Below are 14,754 nucleotides of genomic sequence, written 5' to 3'. Positions count from 1 at the left end.
ACACCTGGTTGGTCTCATATGACTCCTAAAAACCCTTTAAGATAGATATGATGTCTGCGTTACAGATGGGCAACAGGCTCAGAAAGGTGAAGGGATGCCACACAAAATAAAGTGAATGGTAGAACCAAGCTTCTAGTCTAGACCATTCTTTCTCAAACTCTAAAAAAATAAAGCCCTACTTGCCTAATGACATTAAGCCACGTGCTTTATTATCTTGATGATTAATAAAGGTGATATTTTGGAGGTAAGCCCCCCCCCCCCCAAAAAAAACCCAAAACAAAACACACACACCCATTCAAACATCAGCTCTGGTCCAATCCTTTATCGGCTTCTCAAGCTAAGCATGCACCAGAATCACCAGGAAAGCTTGTTAAAATGTCGCTGGGTCCAACCACATTATTTCTGATTCAGTTAGTCTAGGGTGGAGCCCAAGAATATACATTTCTAATGAGTTTCCAGATGATGTTGATGCTTCCGGTCCAGGAACTACACTTGTATTGCTCTTGGAATAAACGGATGGAAGACAGGGAAAGGTGGTAGATTAATCTCCCTTACGTAGCACTACTGTTATTTTTAAAAGTAGAGGGTAAGCTATGATTTAGTGAAGTGTTTTCTTGAACAGCTAGTTTCCTGTTTTCTCAAAAGTTAGTGCTGTATCTACCTGCATAGGAATGCTTGAGATCCCCACATCCAGGCCACACTCCCGGCCAATTCAGTCCACACCTTTAGGAATGACTTACAAATCAGTACTTTTAAAGCTACTCCGAGGACCCCAGTGCTCAGCCAAAGTGAGAACTACTGAAAACTCCCAACCAATGTGCAGCGAAGAGGCCATAGGTGTGCCGGAGCCTTAGGCCAGGCAGGCACGGAGCACACTACCCGCCCCTGGCCGATGGCTCCCCTTACCCTCGTGTGCCCTTCAAATACTGGGACTATATTAAAGGCAGCATCCCTGACTGTGGGAAACAGTGCACTTGTTTTGATGAGATGATGTTACCCCTATATAACCTCTACCTTTGGCCAGTAGTTAGATCAAAATATATTTCAGCCATGTTTGACAGCATGTCGGCTTTTAAGATTAAAGACCAGTTACCTGACTGTTGAAATAAACCTCATTATCAGCAAAGCTGAGCTTCATTATCTAAGTGAAGGGCGTATACTTAGAACCATATACTGAATGTGATGCTTACCCTGAGAAGGGGAAAAACCTTTACAAGCAGAGAATTAGATTATAAAAAAATTCCTCTTTAATCAAGGCTTTTAACATGAAATAGAGTTCTTGAATAAAATGGAAAGTTTCCAATACATTGAAACACAAATCCCCATACATACACCTGGCAGGAAAACAAAACAAAACAGCAAATTCACACAATCCCTGTTACAGCCATGGTCTCATTCTCAGATGCTTCCTCCGTCTGCCACATGTGTCCTGCTGGACATAGAACTCATCATGGCTTCAGGGGTCACACAGCTGAGGCTGCAGTCCACAGAGCACTCCTCGGCCGGCAGTGCTGCTGTCGGCTCTGCTCTGCTTAAGGAGCAAAGCAGTCACCAGCACATTTCAAACAGTGTATTTTAAACATCCTTTAAATAGCAAAGTGAGAAACAAGAAGGCAACATGTTATCAGAAAGCTGTTAGCAAATGAGGACAGCTGAGTAAAGCTAGAGGCTGAGAAGTGGCTCGCCAGCTTCATTACTTTGGCTTCTTGGGCAGCGGCCTCCGGAACAGCAAGATGTGAGGTTCTGAAAGAGTGAGTGAAATCTAAGAGACAAACGAACACCATCCTACGCACAATCTATAGCGTACCCCACTCCCGTTTCCCAGCTATCCCCCACTCGGACCTGGATAACTAAATTAAGATTTACTTAAGCATATGGCTTTAGAAGCAGACCCATAAGCCTGGCCTGTCTGCCAAGTTTAGATTTGTTAATTTCAGTTTTTTTGCTATGTTTGTGAAGCCCCAGGGTGTCCTTTATTAGTTTTGCTTGACAGCTTGGTGTCTGGTGTCTTATCAGGAAATATACTTTCCTTGGCTTATTTGGAACACATCCAAGAATTCTTTCTGATGGACAATGAAGTAGGGACCATAATCTCTCCCAGAGTATTATGTGGCCTTAAAAAAAGAGTACCCTCTGAGTGAATTAGACACTAACGGTTTTTCAGTAACAGCTGGTCTCTGAACTTCCCATATATTTCACTCTATTTTTGGTCCAATTTTTCTAGATGACGGGTGGGGTAAGAAACTGGCGAACCACCCTCACCTTCCCCTTATTTTGTTGGGTTATGTGACCATCATTTCCTCAGTGAAACAGCCCTACATGGTTCCTTCAGCCACTGCACTGACCTGGTTCATGGATCATATAATGGACCCATCCCCGACTCTGTTGAACGCCAAGATTCCTCCATTCAGATTCAGACATCAGATGGGTTTTAGGGACCAGCTTGGCTATGTCCTTGGGCAACATGACATGCCTGTAACAGAAACATGGGAAGGTAGGAAATTGGTCAGTACTGGGTCCAGTCTGTTAGGCAAGTGCCTGCATACAAAGCCAAGAGACAAAAGAAAAGAGAAACCAGTTTCTGATGGCAGGGAGTTAACCTTACTGTGGGATACAGGCAGCTAGAAATAAAGGCCAACTTATGTGAATCCTCACAAAACTACATGTAAAAGTACTCATTAATAACTCAAGTGAACGGGCACCTAAATTTCAGGCGCTGTTCATACACTGCCTTTGCCTTCCTGGAGCTTAAGTCTTCTAGTTGATGATTCTAAAATAATACAATGGGGGCCCCACAGTACACAGGGTATTAATAATTGAAGGCGGTTTTGAACAGGATAGGTACGGAAGAGAAGTGACTTTTGTGAAGAAAGGCCTAAGATGTAGTGCTACGTGGAAGAGCCAGCACAAAGGATGAAATAATGTCAGTGCCGAAGCCTCTACAGTCTATTCTTCATTTCATTTTCCTAACTCTGAAGGGTTGTGCCGTGAGACTTCCTTTGGGAAACTTCATGCTTTCCTAACCAAGGATAAGTCGCTTTTCAGGGCCAAGAAATTACTCCTCTAACTTGAATTGGGCTAACCCAGATAGACTTTATCATGCTAAATGAAAATGTACTAGTAACAGATTTTTTCCCTAAAGAATCTGTTCTAGTCTAAATGTCTGAAAATAGCTAACAGTTTAACAAGCCCCTGGCACAAAGACTAGCTTCAGTAACTGATTAGACAAACAAAACCCCAAACCAAAACCCCCCACCAAAACACCCAAGCTTTTCTTAACCCTAAATACCACTGCCAAGCTTACACCTTCAGGGGTGAGCCTGGCGACCTCTCCTCCCTGGCCCTGCCATGTGTTACCAGCACAGTTTCAGTTAGCTCAGTTCAGGTGTAGAAGAAAACAGCTGAGGAGAAGGAAGTTAACTGGGTCCAGCATGGCCTGGGCCTTTTTCCACGGGCCTGGCATCAAGATGATTCATGCATTTAAATCCCCACGGACCTGGCATCAAGATGATTCATGTATTTATTTGTCAGCACGGGCGGACCTCTGCAGCCAGAGGGTCCAGAGCCCCGTGCTAGACTGGGGAAGAAACGCAAGCAAGTTTCCATTTCACGGTCTTCAACTGAGAAGACAAGGTTCACACCAGGAAGGTGTTTTAAGTATCCCACTCAATACAATTAGTGGAATGCCAACATGTGTAGAACCCCGTCCGATTTCCTACTCTAGAACGGTGAATTTAGGGTTTATCCAGTGCAGGCTCTGTAGGGGTTCCTTTCCTCACCGTCCGTGGCAAGTCGCATGTGCTCCCATCACCACCCCTACGTATCTGTATCACACCAATCACCACCTTCTTCCTGAAGGCTGTATTCCCACAGATTATTCTAGGTTTGCTGGAAGCAGACACCATGCTCACCCTTGTACTTTAGTAGAATCTGTAAACACTCCACGATTGTTGCCTAAACGAAATATTGACTGGGTCCATGTTAAGCCTTTCTCAATGTTCCTGGCCAGTTTTATTACATCCCAGGTCCTCGAAGCCCCCCTCCTAATCCAAGCCGGACAACCACGCCCCTTTTCCATGAATTAATGACGGACACTCGCTCTGTAACTCCACGGGCATTGAAGACGCGAGGGAAATTCGAGCTGCGCCTTTGCCCCCGTTTTCCAGTGGGTTCCGTGTTTTACGGTGGTGCCGTGATACAAGCAGTCTTAAGAAGGCAAGTTTAACGTGCTCAATGAGGTTTAGAATGATCCAGGAACCCCAAGGGGCGAAGGTGGTCTGCAGGCTAACACCACGCCCACCTACACCCCCCCAAGAAGGCTTACACGGAATTCCGTGCTGTTACTATTTTACACGCGTCGCATACCCTTCGCGCATGCGCTTTGCGCTCCTCACCACCCCCACCCCGTCCCGTTAACCTGCTGCGCACGCGCCCATTCTGTCTCTTCAGTCCTAGTTACTAACTCCTCGTGCCCTCACTTGTCAAAGCTCACCCCCTCGTTACGGCCCCCACGCCGGCACTAACCGGTACTCGAACTCCTCATCGTCGTATTTGTCCGAATAGTAAATTTGTTTGTGCGACATGATCGCTCTGCCTGAGATCGTCAGCCCCGCGCCGCCAACCTCCAAACAACTCCCAGCAGCACGCGCTCCCACCCACTTTGGCCTCACTTTCAAACACGCCGCCTGCACTTCCTATTGGTCCCTTCGATGTAAGGCGGGACAACTCCATCTCCAAGCCTCCTATTGGCTTATATTTGCTTCTCGTCGAGTCCTTATTGGAGCGCACTTGTTACGTTTCTCAAGGACGAGCTTAGGTAAAAAATAGGCCTCTTATTGGCTAGAACTGCTTCTGTGAGAGTTCCCGCACTGCCATTGGCTGATCCCGGAAAGTGGGACGGGCGAAGGAGGGACGGTGGGGTAGAGGGTCAGGGGTTAGCGAGGCCGGAAGTGAGTGCAATAAAGTTTCTCCAGGGAGGCCTTCCCGGGGAGAAAGTTGGAGCAGCGACCTAAGGAGGCACTGGCGTGATCCAGTACCAAATCATCCCGCGGTGCGGTGCGGAGACTCCATGAGGCCCTGGTGAGTGGGGACTTTTTTTTCCTCCTTAGGTGACCCACTCCTCCACCCCGGAACCCCTCTCCCGGGACCCTACTTCCGGTCTTCATTCATAAGCCCCGCCCCCAAGACCCCCTCCCCGGAAGTCCCACCTCCCAGCCTCGGGGGGCTTTTTATCCCTGAACCCTGTCTGGTTTTCTACTTATTGTCCCCGACCCCACCCTGTCGCCCGGCTTTCCTGGAAGTCCCACCCTAAACGTGGTTTCCAGCCCCACTCCACGAAACCCCACGTTAGTCCTTCCGATTCCCCGAAACTCCGCCTCAGCGCGACGGTTCTCTGCTGGCTCACAGCTGCCCACCAAAAAGCCTCTCCCGAAAGGGCAGAACCCTGCCCAAAGCACCGCAGTCTTCGAGTTGGCGGAACCACGCCTTCCTAGAGGCTCGGCCCTTCTAGGAGCCCCGCCCCTTCCTTAGTCCACGTCGGATCGCCCAGAGCCTGGCCTCCTAGAAGTCTCCAAAGCACGGGCCGTAGGACTGCCCTCCCTCGGGAGATTTATCCTTGTGGAACCCAGGTCTTCACCTCAGAAGCTTTGCCTCAACCCCACAAACTCCATCTGCTCACGTTTCCCTGTTTCCTTTCTCTCTCGGGCTTTGGGCTCAGTTTTCCTGCATGCTCCACCCATCAGGTGGGAAGCAGAGTTTCCACCTCTGGGTCTGAGGAGTGAGAGTAGAGACAGCCCTTTTCCTTTCCTGAACCCCCTTCCAAGGGTGGCTCCCCGAAGGGGGCTGGGCTTGGGGTTTGGCAGGAGCGGGCGAGCAAGGCCGGCTCAGACTTCTGGCCCCACTCCCTGAGCTCCCCTCCCCAGGACCCACCCATCCCAGGACCAGTTGTTCTGTCTCATACCTGTTCCCGGGGGTTTGGGTAGGGCACTGATTTGACTGTGACAGGAGCGAAAGTTTTCCACCATCAGAAAACGGTGTCTTGCGGTGGGGGGCGGAGGTGTGTGTAGGGGGCAGTGACCTTTGTGCTGTTTGATTTTTTTTTTTTTTAAGGGTTCTGCTCAGCCTCCACCACTGCTCTGGCTCTGACCCTCCCCCTAACCAGAGTTCTTGTCTGGGCATTCCTTCTGGTCCCGCTTGCCCAGCCTTCCTTTCTGGAAACATTCCTGAGGCTTTCCACATTTCCTGCTACTTCCCGCTCTTGCCTCCTCCTCCTCCCTGCTGGGCTGGGAAGGCGCATGCCGCTTCTCCCCACACCCAGTCGCCCCCCGTGGACAGTCTCCTTGCTTTCTGTGCAGAAGGAGCCCCACCTCTTCTTACTTTGCCCCCAAATGCCCACACCTGTTGGTCACTCGCCGCCTGTGGGTGCCGCAGGCTTCTGCAGGATGCCCATCTCTAAAGATGAAGACACCCCGGTGTGTGTTTGCGTGTGTGAGGTGGTGGCAGAACCCTTTCCTCGTGCTCTGGATGCCCGGGCGCTGAGCCTCAGGAAGCAGACGGAGAGAGTCCCTTCTCCTTCTCCCGAGTGGGGGATGCCATGACAGCTCTCCTCTGCTGAGGGCCGGGGGAGGGGACGGAGCTTAGCACATCACATGGTTATCTGCATACTTTCATCTGCTGGAGTAATTTAAGGATAGGTAATTCCGAGGTGAGCTCAGGGGGTATATGGATTTTACTGCCTCCTCTTGGGTCACTTTCCAACTTCCTCTCTGGCCCCCTCACGCAGAGCTGAGGCAGGAAGCTGTGGGTGGGAAGCGTGGGTTTGGGATGGGTTCCCCGTGTCCAGCCTCGGCCCGTCTTCTCTTGGCACTCCTTTCTCCTGGACTTGGCATAGTTTGTCTTCTGCCCCCCTGTCCCTTCATGGCCTCCGTTTCCCGCTCCCACTTCCTCCAGCCAGACTGTGCCCTGGGTATGAGAGGAACTGTGTCCCCTGGTGGACACATGGGCCCTCACCGGTCATCCCCGCAAACGGAAGGGGAGCTGACCTTGGAGTCAGTGCCCTGCCCCCCTTCTACCCGGGACAGCTGGCTTTGCTAACCAGGCTTGTGGAAAGGGGGCAGGACAGTGCTTGTCTGTGGGCTACTGTTCCTGGCATCGTAGGTGCCACCAGCCCGCCCTGGGCTCCAGCTCCTCTCCCGGTGCCTCACCAGCAGTGCCCTCCCTCTTGGCCCTTCTCCTTATCCTCTGGGACCACTTTCTTCCCTTCCCCATTTCTTTTTTCTTTTTTTGAAATTTATTGATTTAAAGAGAAAGGGAGGGAAGGAGGGGGGCGGAAAGAGAGAGAGAGAGAGAGAGAGAGAGAGAGAGAGAGAGAAAACATCGTGTTTTTTTGTTCCACTATTTATGCATTCATTGGTTGCCGCTTGTATGTGTCCTGACCAAAACCTTGGTGTATTGGGACGATGCGCTAACCAACTCAGTTACCCAGCGGGCTCCTTTCCTCATTTCATCAAATTTTTCTTGATTTTAGAGAAGAAGGGAGGGAGAGAGAAAAACATCGATGTTAGAAACACTGACCGGTCGTCTCCTGTATGTGCCTGGCCTGGGTCTGTGCCCTGACTGGGACGATGCTCCAGCCACCATATCCACCCAGCTAGGGCTCCCCTTCCGTTTCTTCACTCCTGTTCACAGCTGTCCAGCCGAGGGTGCTAATGGCCCAGGCTCCCTGGGGCCACCACCCCACTGTGTGATGGGGGTGGGGTGGGGGTTTGTGTTCCATCTAACAGGGAGGGAAATGCTGAGCTCTGGGCTCTCCTCCCTTTTCCACCCCAGCTGCCTCTGTTTCCTCCCTCATTCCCCGCCCCCCCTCCCTCAGCTTCCTGCCCGCTCTGGCCTGCCCTTGTCCGGTTGGGACTGAGCCAGACCTCCTCTTCTCCCCTCCTTTCCTTCTCGCCCTTCCCTCCCACCCCCACTTGACTCTTCCCCAGATACTAGTTGTTTGTCGGGGGGGTGGGGTGGGCGAGGGTAGCTCTGCCCCTGCACGAGTTCTGGATGGGGGGCCGCGGTGGGGGCCCAGCCCCTCCGAGCCTGTGAGTCAGCACTGTCTTCGGGATTGGCCTCTCCCCGTAGGCCCCGCCCTTGGGGAGGAGCCTGGCAGCTCTGGGTCCAGCCTGCTGCTCTCTCAGCCAGAGAAGAGGCTCCACGCTGGGCGGGGATGGGGCTTGAAACTGTTTGTGTCTGAACTGGGGGAGCCAGAGGCATTGGAGCCACTGTCCCTCTTCCTTCCCAGGACCCGTGAGATCCCTGGGCCATAAAGGGCCGCTCAGGCTAAGGGCCTGGGGATGCCCCCTGCCTGGCCCCCTTGCCCTGACCGGCAGGGGGGCCGGGCTGGGCTGCAGCCTCCCTCTCACTCCAGCCATGGATCTCCTGCCCCCCAAGCCCAAGTACAACCCCCTCCGGAATGAGTCTCTGTCATCGCTGGAGGAGGGGGCGTCAGGGTCCAGCCCGCCGGAGGAGCTGCCGTCCCCATCGGCCTCGTCCCTGGGGCCCCTCCTGCCACCCCAGTCCGGGGACGACAGCCCCACCACCCTGTGTTCCTTCTTCCCCCGGATGAGCAACCTGAAGCTGGCCGGCCCGGCCGGGGCGCGGCCGGGGCCCAGGGGGGAGCCAGGCAGGGTGGCCGAGGACGGGGAGGGCATCCCCGGGGCAGCCGTGCCAGACTCAGGCCCCCTGACCCCCCTCCAGGACATGAACAAGCTGAGCGGAGGCGGCGGGCGCAGGACTCGGGTGGAAGGGGGCCAGCTGGGGGGCGAGGAGTGGACCCGCCACGGGAGCTTTGTCAATAAGCCCACGCGGGGCTGGCTGCATCCTAACGACAAAGTCATGGGACCCGGGGTTTCCTACTTGGTTCGGGTGAGTGAACGTCCTCCCTCCCAGGCCGCTCCAGCTCCTCTGCCCAGTCTAGCTTTGCTGGAATCTCTCTCTTCCTGCTCTTCCCCAGCAACTCGCTTGGTTTCAGTGGCCTTTTTCCTAACCCTGTCTTGCTCCTTCTCTGATTCTGCAGCCCCTTCCAGCTCGGCCTGGGTCCCCCTTCCTGCCTACCACAATGCCCAGCCCCTGGGAGGCCCTTAGTAAGTGTTGGAATGAGTGGCTCTTGATTGTTCCCTCCAGTCTCCTCCCCCTTTTCTAGAGATGTCACTCCATCCCACCCGGCGCCCATCCCTCCTGGTTCTCTTCCCAGCGGTGTGAGGTCCTCCCAGCTTGCCCCTTCCCCTCTGCTCATTCCCTGTTGTCTTGCATGGCGTGGGCTGTGGCAGAACGTATTCATCTTTACTTCCCTTAGGGACCCTGTAGAGAACAATCCTAGGGCCCTTTGGGAAGGGGATGGGGCGGCTGGCTGGTAACCCTCCGTTCCTCCCCTCAGTACATGGGCTGTGTGGAGGTCCTGCAATCCATGCGTGCCCTGGACTTCAACACCCGGACTCAGGTCACCAGGTCAGTGGGGAGGGGGCGGAATGTGGGCCGCCTGGGGCTGGTGTGGGGGGTGTGGCTGATGGTGTGAGTGATGGTTTATCTCTGGGTGGTAAAGGGGATTGAGAGGAAGTTAGGGGAATGAGTCCACGTCTGAATGAAAAGAGGCAACTCTGGCCTGGATCCGTCTTACTCATCCAGCCTTGGGAGTTGTGGGAGGAGGTGGCAGAGGCAGCTGGGGCTCGAGTAGAAAATGGGGGTAGATGGAAGCTTGCTGCCGCCTTTGGGAAGGGAGTGGGACATTGGGTAGCTGGAAGGGGGTGGGGCCAGCCTACTGAGGCCCTAACCCAATCAGCCAGGAAGCGGCCTCTCAGTGTCATCAAATATTAAAGGCCCTTAATTCAATCCACCACGACAAAGAGCCTGGAGCGCCCCTGGAGTCTGGCCTGGCCCTCCCCTCCCCCTCCCCGGCCCCATGGCAGCCCCAGCCGAGGAGAGGCCGGCTCGGGGTCTGAGCACCCCTCTTTCCCCAGGGAGGCCATCAGCCTGGTGTGTGAGGCTGTGCCAGGTGCTAAGGGGGCTTCGAGAAGGAGAAAGGTACGAGGGGTCGGGTCGAGGGGGTTAGGGGTGCTTCTGGGAGCTGTGGAGGGGCAGGGCGACGACAAGGATGGGACTGCGGGGAGAAAGCCAAAAGGCAGGAGTGTGGGGGTTTCTGGGGGTTGGGAACCCCTGTCGTCTGAGACCCTTGGGTACTTCCTTAGCCCTGTAGCCGCCCACTCAGTTCCATTCTGGGGAGGAGTAACCTGAAATTTGCTGGAATGCCAATCACTCTCACTGTCTCCACCAGCAGCCTCAACCTCATGGCCGCAGACTGGCCCAGGGTTGGCGGGGCTGGGCAGAGGGACCAGAGACACTGATGGGCGGGCTGAGGGGGGCCTGGCCGTGAGGGTGAGAAAGGAGGAGAGAAGGCTTGGGAGCAGCAGGACAGTCGGGAAGGAGGTGATTAGGAGGACACAGGGCAAGAAGTCAAAAGGATGAGAATGAGTCTCCGAGGTTCTGGGCCGCGGGTGTGGGGCACTCAGGTGAGCCCCGAGGCTGCCTGACACCTCATTCTCTTCCTTCTCCATCCCCTGCCCTAACCCTCAGATCATCGCCAACCATCACATGCAATCTATCTCATTTGCGTCCGGCGGGGACCCGGTGAGTTGGGGAGCAGAGCAACAGTGGTGGGAGAAGAGGAAGGGACAGGGATTGGGAAGGTACTGGCCAGAGAAATGGGCGTGCTAGATGGAGGCGGGCATGCTAGATGGAGGCGATACCTGAAAAGGACTGGCATTTAGGGGCCAGGAGTGAGGCGGGGCGTCAGATTTAGCTAACTGGCCTCTTCTGACACTCTCTCCACTCCAGGACACAGCTGAGTATGTCGCCTATGTTGCCAAAGACCCGGTGAATCAGAGAGGTGAGGCATGGTGGGGAGCGCTGGGCGGGGCCAGCTCTCATGAGGCAGGTGAGAAGAGATGGAGGAGGAGGAAGAGGAGGAGGAGGAGGGCGGCTCTTGTCTGCACCTAGTCCCAGCACCCCCGCCTCAGAGCTCACCGACAGTCTCTGCTGTGCCCCCAGCCTGCCACATCCTGGAGTGTCCCGAGGGGCTTGCTCAGGACGTCATCAGCACCATTGGCCAGGCCTTCGAGTTACGATTCAAACAATACCTCAGGAACCCGCCCAAGCTGGTCACTCCCCATGACAGGTGAGCGGGGAGGGGGGTGCGGGGCCCCAGACCAGGATTGGGAAAGCAGGTCTGCTATTCCCACACTGGAGTCAGAGTGGTTCAGGGAAGGAAATAACCTGTGTGCCCCCCGCTTCCCACTTCCTGCTATTCTTAAGCTTCCTGTGGCTCTCAGCACAGTCTTTCGGGCCCTGCCTGCTGCAGGGCAGCTCTCCCCTCCTTTCCTGTGTGGAGCCGTAGCCCAGGGCTTCGTGTGGTAGCCCGTCCCTGGCTGGATGGGCTTTTCATTGCCAGCGGCCTCGTATCTGGCCTGTCCCTCTTTCTTGCTGTTTCCCCATCCTTAGTTCTTTGTTTTCCTTCCCCTAGAAGCCTCTGAAAGTTTGAGTGAGGGAGGGTGGCTTTTTCTTAGTTCCTCACCTTTCCTCCGGCCAGCAGGTATCTAGCAGAGGAGATTAACATATCCTGGAGCACCGCCCCCCCCACCCCCCTGCTGCTTAGTGTTTCTCCTCCCTCTCAGGAGACAGTGTAATGATCAGAGGCATGAACTTTAAAGTCAAATCTGAATTTGCATCTCAGGTGAACCACCTTTCATTGGGAGACCTTGAGCAAATCTTTTCACCTCTGACCCTCATTTTCCTCATCTATAAATGAGGCGTGGCTCAGTGGTTGAGCATCAACCTATGAACCAAGAGATCACATGCTAGGTTGTGGGCTCTCCCTGGTGTGGGGCGTGCAGGAGGCAGCCGTTCAATGATTCTCTCTCATCATTGATGTTTCTATCTCTCTCTCCCTCTCTGAAGTCAATAAAAGAATAAGTTTTTTACAAACCGGGAAAGGAAATTCTACCTTATAGAGGTGCGGTGAGGATGAAATGATCATATAAAACACTCAGCCTAGGGCCTACCTAGAAGGAAGTCCTAATACATGGCCATGGTTTCTTTCTGCTCCCTCCATCCTCCCACCCCCATTCCTCACTCCCTCCTGTTCCTCCTCTCAGGATGGCTGGCTTTGATGGCTCAGCTTGGGATGAGGAGGAGGAAGAGCCACCTGATCATCAGTACTATAATGACTTCCCGGGGAAGGAACCCCCTCTTGGGGGGGTGGTGGACATGAGGCTTCGGGAAGGAGCCCCCCAGGGGCCTGCTCGACCCACTCTGCCCAGTGCCCAGCACCCCAGCCACCTAGGAGCTACGCTGGTAAGTTGCTTTGATAGAGGTGGACTGGGCCTGGGGTAGGAGTGGCTGGTTAGGGCCTCTGGTTTCACCTTATTTTTGTTCCTTCAGCCTGTGGGGCAGCCTGCAGGGGGAGACCCAGAAGTCCACAAGCAGATGCCACCCCTGCCACCCTGCCCAGGTATGGAAGGGGCTGAGAGAGCCAGAGCCAGGGGTGCAGGAGGCAGGACTGAGGTCCCTGAAAACCTCCCTTTCCTCAGCAGGCAGAGAGCTCTTTGATGACCCCTCCTATGTCAACATCCAGAACCTGGACAAGGCCCGGCAAGCAGGGGGCGGGCCGGGTCCCCCAATCTTGCTGTCAATGGCAGTGCGCCCCGAGACCTCTTTGACATGAGTGAGTGCTTCTCCATTCCATATCCTGCCTTTCTACTTGGTTCCTCTTCTGCTCTTTCCTTCCTGGCCTCCCTTCCCTGAGGGTTCTGGTCCTGGACACGTGTTGTGCCAGTTGTGTAGTCCTCTCTCTGCACCCCCAGAGCCTTTTGAAGATGCCCTTCGGGTGCCTCCACCTCCCCAGTCGGTGGCCATGGCTGAGCAGCTCCGAGGGGAGCCCTGGTTCCATGGAAAGCTGAACCGGCGGGAGGCTGAGGCCCTGCTGCAGCTCAACGGGGACTTCCTGGTGCGGGAAAGCACGACCACGCCTGGCCAGTACGTGCTCACTGGCCTGCAGAGCGGGCAGCCCAAGCACCTGCTGCTGGTGGACCCTGAGGGTGTGGTGAGTGTGGCAGGGGCATGGGTGGTGGGGCCCTCCTGTGCAGCCCTATTCCTTCCCTTATTACGTCCTAGATTTCCCCGCGGGGCACCTCTGTGTGGTCCTCCCCGCTCTCAATGTGCCTGGCATCCCCCATCCAGTGGCTGAGGGTTCTTTCCCCTTCACATTCCTGACCATGAGCTGTGTTCCCTTCAGTCCTGGCCAGTCCTCAAATCTGCAAACTATAAATTATGCCCAGGGGAGTTAGAAGGTGCTTATCTCAGTTGAGCCCCCCCACTTTTTTTTGACAAATGAGGTAACCATCCTGGAGAGGTTGTGCTCAGTGTCAATGGCTACAGGCTAGACCAGGGGTGGGCAATCTTTTTGACTGGAGGGCCACAGTGGGTTCTTAAACTGGACCGGAGGGCCGGAACAAAAGCATGGATGGAGTGTTTGTGTGAACTAATATAAATTCAAAGTAAACATCATTACATAAAAGGGTACGGTCTATTTTTTTTTTTTAGTTTTATTCATTTCAAACGGCGGGCCGTAGTTTGCCCACGGCTGGGCTAGACACTCCATGTCTCCTCTTACAAGTGGAGCCAGGGGCTCCTTCCCTCCTCGACTTGGGGCTCAGACCAGGGTGCTGCCTGTTTTCTGCTGCTCCCCCGTCCCCCATAACTTGGTCTCTCTTCCACAGCACTCTCGCCTCCGTTCCACATCCTTTTCTGTGCTGTGTATTCTGCACTGAGACTTGCTGCCTTCCTCCCGGTCACGGGAGCAGTAGATATCCCTCCTAATTTCTGATGTCCTCTCGGCCTTTTCCCATTCATGACCTTCTCTAACTTCTTTTTCTAGAAAAGCCTCAATGATCAGGAGGGACAGCCCTCCCACCCCTGCCAACTTTTTCTCCTCAACCTTCCTGAATATTGCAGCTTCTTCAGGCTCGGGGGCCGAGTTCTTAATTTGACTCTTCACCTGAATGGACTCTCTTCCTTCCCAGGTTCGGACAAAGGATCATCGCTTCGAGAGCGTCAGTCACCTCATCAGTTACCACATGGACAATCACTTGCCCATCATCTCTGCGGGCAGCGAACTGTGTCTACAGCAGCCGGTGGAACGGAAATTGTGATCCGTCCCAGGTGCTTGCCGGAAAACTCCCTTCAACCCGCCCACTATCCCCTGACTTCAGGACCTCACTTTGGAGTGTCCTGTGAGCTTGGCCTTGTGTAGGAGCTGGGGGTAGTGTGGACACTGGGTTTAGCATCCAGCTCAGGGAGAGGGTTTGAGTCAGGAGCCTGGGGTAGAATCCTACTTCTCCCCAAACCTCACCAAAGTATTAACCCAGAGTGGCCCCTTCCCAGGGCCTTTCCTGTGCCAACCTGATAGCCCCTTCCTCAGGAAGGTGGGTGCTCAAGGCCTGGGCCGTGTGCCTCGTAATGGAAAACGTCCTGTGATGACAGGCAGTCACCCTTCCAGGAAACGAGCAACAAATCACACCTCTGGTCTACCCCTGGGCTCAGGGTACTCCAGCCCCTCTCAACAGCCCTCCTTTCCCAGTGTTTAAACTTTGTGCCTTTGACCATCTCCTAGTTCTGAAGATATATTATGCAAAGAGTTCTTGGGCCCCTGAGGCCAAGGAC

At 54.3% G+C, this 14,754-nt stretch overlaps 2 protein-coding genes across 2 annotated transcripts; one reads left to right on the top strand and one right to left on the bottom strand.

The window, feature by feature from the left end:
- Nucleotides 1-1,224: 1,224 nt before the first annotated feature.
- Nucleotides 1,225-4,669, bottom strand: CKS1B (CDC28 protein kinase regulatory subunit 1B). Its single transcript, XM_006775659.2, has 3 exons — nt 4,525-4,669; nt 2,346-2,473; nt 1,225-1,743 (listed from the first exon to the last, which is right to left on the bottom strand). The coding sequence occupies exons 1-3, from the start codon at nt 4,581-4,583 to the stop codon at nt 1,694-1,696; spliced, it is 237 nt and encodes a 78-aa protein (XP_006775722.1). The 5' UTR covers nt 4,584-4,669; the 3' UTR covers nt 1,225-1,693.
- Nucleotides 4,670-7,425: 2,756 nt separating this feature from the next.
- SHC1 (SHC (Src homology 2 domain containing) transforming protein 1) lies at nt 7,426-14,698 on the top strand. Its single transcript, XM_006779596.2, is given in 13 exon segments — nt 7,426-8,907; nt 9,419-9,489; nt 9,999-10,062; nt 10,227-10,346; nt 10,612-10,665; nt 10,873-10,924; nt 11,086-11,212; nt 12,189-12,387; nt 12,475-12,544; nt 12,627-12,710; nt 12,713-12,757; nt 12,897-13,135; nt 14,115-14,698. Coding segments are annotated over 13 exon segments (1,749 nt in total). The 5' UTR covers nt 7,426-8,412; the 3' UTR covers nt 14,244-14,698.
- The last annotated feature ends 56 nt before the right edge of the window (nt 14,699-14,754 follow it).

Source organism: Myotis davidii, unplaced genomic scaffold (assembly GCF_000327345.1).
Source record: "Myotis davidii unplaced genomic scaffold, ASM32734v1 scaffold208, whole genome shotgun sequence".
NCBI lineage: Eukaryota > Metazoa > Chordata > Mammalia > Chiroptera > Vespertilionidae > Myotis > Myotis davidii.
The sequence above is the reverse complement of the archived record's forward strand: the minus strand, read 5'-3'. Positions and strand labels throughout refer to the sequence as shown.

Coding starts and splice junctions, on each gene's coding strand:
- CKS1B (XM_006775659.2), bottom strand. CDS start 4,583: ATGTCGCACAAACAAATTTACTATTCGGACAAATACGACGATGAGGAG. Junction 2,474..4,524: donor GATGAGGAGTTCGAGTACCG/GTTAGTGCCGGC, acceptor TTTCTGTTACAG/GCATGTCATGTTGCCCAAGG. Junction 1,744..2,345: donor TTATATGATCCATGAACCAG/GTCAGTGCAGTG, acceptor TCACTCTTTCAG/AACCTCACATCTTGCTGTTC.